The sequence below is a fragment of the Octopus bimaculoides genome, chromosome 30, assembly GCF_001194135.2.
Source record: "Octopus bimaculoides isolate UCB-OBI-ISO-001 chromosome 30, ASM119413v2, whole genome shotgun sequence".
Lineage (NCBI taxonomy): Eukaryota > Metazoa > Mollusca > Cephalopoda > Octopoda > Octopodidae > Octopus > Octopus bimaculoides.
In genome coordinates this window covers 5,215,587-5,218,269 of record NC_069010.1, presented here as the reverse complement: position 1 = coordinate 5,218,269, position 2,683 = coordinate 5,215,587, and the positions used below count along the sequence as shown (strand labels likewise).

The 2,683-nt window shown below is 37.8% G+C and overlaps 1 protein-coding gene across 1 annotated transcript in view; it reads right to left on the bottom strand.

Moving 5' to 3' along the window:
• The window catches only part of LOC106874214 (DNA repair protein complementing XP-C cells homolog), a 21,681-nt gene that overhangs the window by 13,269 nt on the left and 5,729 nt on the right, over positions 1-2,683 (bottom strand). Inside the window, exons 5-6 of the mRNA XM_014921873.2 lie at positions 2,293-2,450; positions 1,299-1,349 (exon numbers count right to left, since the gene is read on the bottom strand). Of these exons, the coding sequence (XP_014777359.2) occupies positions 1,299-1,349; positions 2,293-2,450 (209 nt within the window). The remainder of the gene's footprint in view (positions 1-1,298; positions 1,350-2,292; positions 2,451-2,683) is intronic.

Sequence of the window (2,683 nt, the reverse complement as noted above, 5' to 3'; positions counted from 1 at the left end):
TTATTGTCATCAAACGCTAATAGCAATCAAATATTTATAGCAACCAAACATCTATAGCAATCAAACATCTATAGCGATCAAACATTGATATAGTAATCAAACGTCAAACATTTATAGTGACCAAACGTTTATTGTCATCAAACGCTAATAGCAATCAAATATTTATAGCAACCAAACATCTATAGCAATCAAACATCTATAGCGATCAAACATCTATAGCAATCAAACATCATCTATAGCGATCAAACATCTATAGCGATCAAACATCATCTATAGCGATCAAACATCTAAAGTAATGAAACATCTATAGCGATCAAACATTGATATAGTAATCAAACGTCAAATATTTATAGTGAGCAAACGTTTATTGTCATCAAACGCTAATAGCAATCAAATATTTATAGCAACCAAACATCTATAGCAATCAAACATCTATAGCGATCAAACATTGATATAGTAATCAAACGTCAAACATTTATAGTGAGCAAACGTTTATTGTCATCAAACGCTAATAGCAATCAAACATTTATAGCAATCAAACATCTATATCGATCAAACATCTATAGCAATTAAACAACTATAGCAATCAAACATTGATATAGTAATCAAAAGTCAAACATTTATTGTGATGAAACATTTATAGTGAGCAAATGTTTATAGCCATCAAATGCTTATAGCAATCAAACATTTATAGCAATCTAGCAATCAGATGTTTATAGCAATTTTTTTATATCCTTGTATTGGATATATAATATAAAAAAGCAAGGGGAAAGAAAGTATAGACACGATGCACTACAATAACTATTACACAAGACTCAATGCTCTATATCGAAGTCTACCAATACGAACTGCTAATCGCTCACAGTTCTTTGTTTCATAACAATGAGTCAGTCCACCTTTTCGTCACTTGAGGGGTGGTCAGAATCCTTCCACAACACAATCAAACATTTACAGCAACTAAACCTTCAAAACTTCGTAGCACAACATGCTTCTTTCAGTTTCCATCAACCAAACCCACACTCACAGAGCTTTGGTCAGCTTGGAGCTATAGCAGAAGACACCCGCCCAAGGTGGTGTAAGACAGTGGGACTGAACCCAGAACTATGTGGTTGGGAAGCAAACTTCTTACCACACAGCCATGCCTGCACCTATGTAGCAAAAAACACATGTAGTAAAGTAGATGGTTGCAGTAATGTGGGTAAATGCAGCAACAAAGACGTGTAATGGAGGTACTCATGTAGTAATGTAATGCAAACACACATGTATCGTAAGCTACATGTAAAGTAGGTTATACTTACAAAGCCATCTGTTTTCTTTTTCAAGATAAATCTCAATCCAAATCTCTAAATCTAAAAAATATAAGCAAAATAATATAAAAATGCTGTCATGTCCGCGCTTTTAACTGTTATTGGTTGGCGTTAGGAAGGGCATCCAGCTGTAGAAACTCTGCCAGATCAGATTGGAGCCAGCTATTTTTTTGCTGACACTGTTATTATTACTATTAGCATCATTATTTATTCAAGGAACTGCCTGGAATTGAACTTGCAATCTTGAGGTTAGTAGCCCGCGCTCTTAACTGTTAGTGGTTGGCGTTAAGAAGGGAATCCAGCTGTAGAAACTCTGCCAGATTAGATTGGAGCCTGGTGCAGCCATCTGGTTCGCCAGTCCTCAGTCAAATCGTCCAACCCATGCTAGTATGGAAAGCAGACGTTAAATGATGATGATGATGATATTGTGGAGGCGCATTGGCCCAGTGATTAGGACAGCGGACTTGCGGTCATAGGATCGCGGTTTCGATTCCCAGACCAGGCGTTGTGAGTGTTTATTGAGTGAAAACACCTAAAGCTCCACGAGACTCCAGCAGGGGATGTTGGTGAACCCTGCTGTACTCTTCCACCACAACTTTCTCTCACTCTTTCTTCCTGTTTCTGTTGTGCCTGTAATTCAAAGGGTCAGCCTTGTCACACTCTGTGTCACGCTGAATCTCCCTGAGAACTACGTTAAGGGTACACGTGTCTGTGGAGTGCTCAGCCACTTGCACGTTAATTTCACGAGCAGGCTGTTCCATTGATCGGATCAACTGGAAATCTTGTCATCTTAAACGATGGAGTGCCACGATGATACCAACTGGTATATATTTTGTTGATGTTGTCCAACTGAAATCTTGTATCATTCTTCAAGTTATAATTAATTTCAATGTGAACCTTTTACTACCAAGAGAGGTGTCGGGATGGCTGGGACAAAAAGGGGTTTTAAAATATTTTAGCATTTCTCAGATGGGGACATATTTACCATGTTTGGTCGATAAACTGTTGTCTGAAGAACTACTTGAGATAAGTCTATGAGGCGTTGTCTTGGCAACCGTTTTAGTCTTTTTATTCGTCTTCTTTTTCTCAACACTTCTAAACTCAATTGTGTCCTCTTCAAAATCGCTGCTCGATGAACCAGAACTGTAACAGCAACAACACAGAATATGAAATCAATACACCGATCCATCACAAAATAGATTATCAATCAATCAATCAATCAATCACTGAATAAGACTCAACAGATCAATCAAAAAAATATAATATATGTGCAGGCATGGCTGTGGGGTAAGAAGTTTGGCAACTAAAAGGAGCAGGAGCTAGGGGACTGGGAATCCTCTCCTCCTAGTAAATCCATATTCCTAAAAAATACAGCA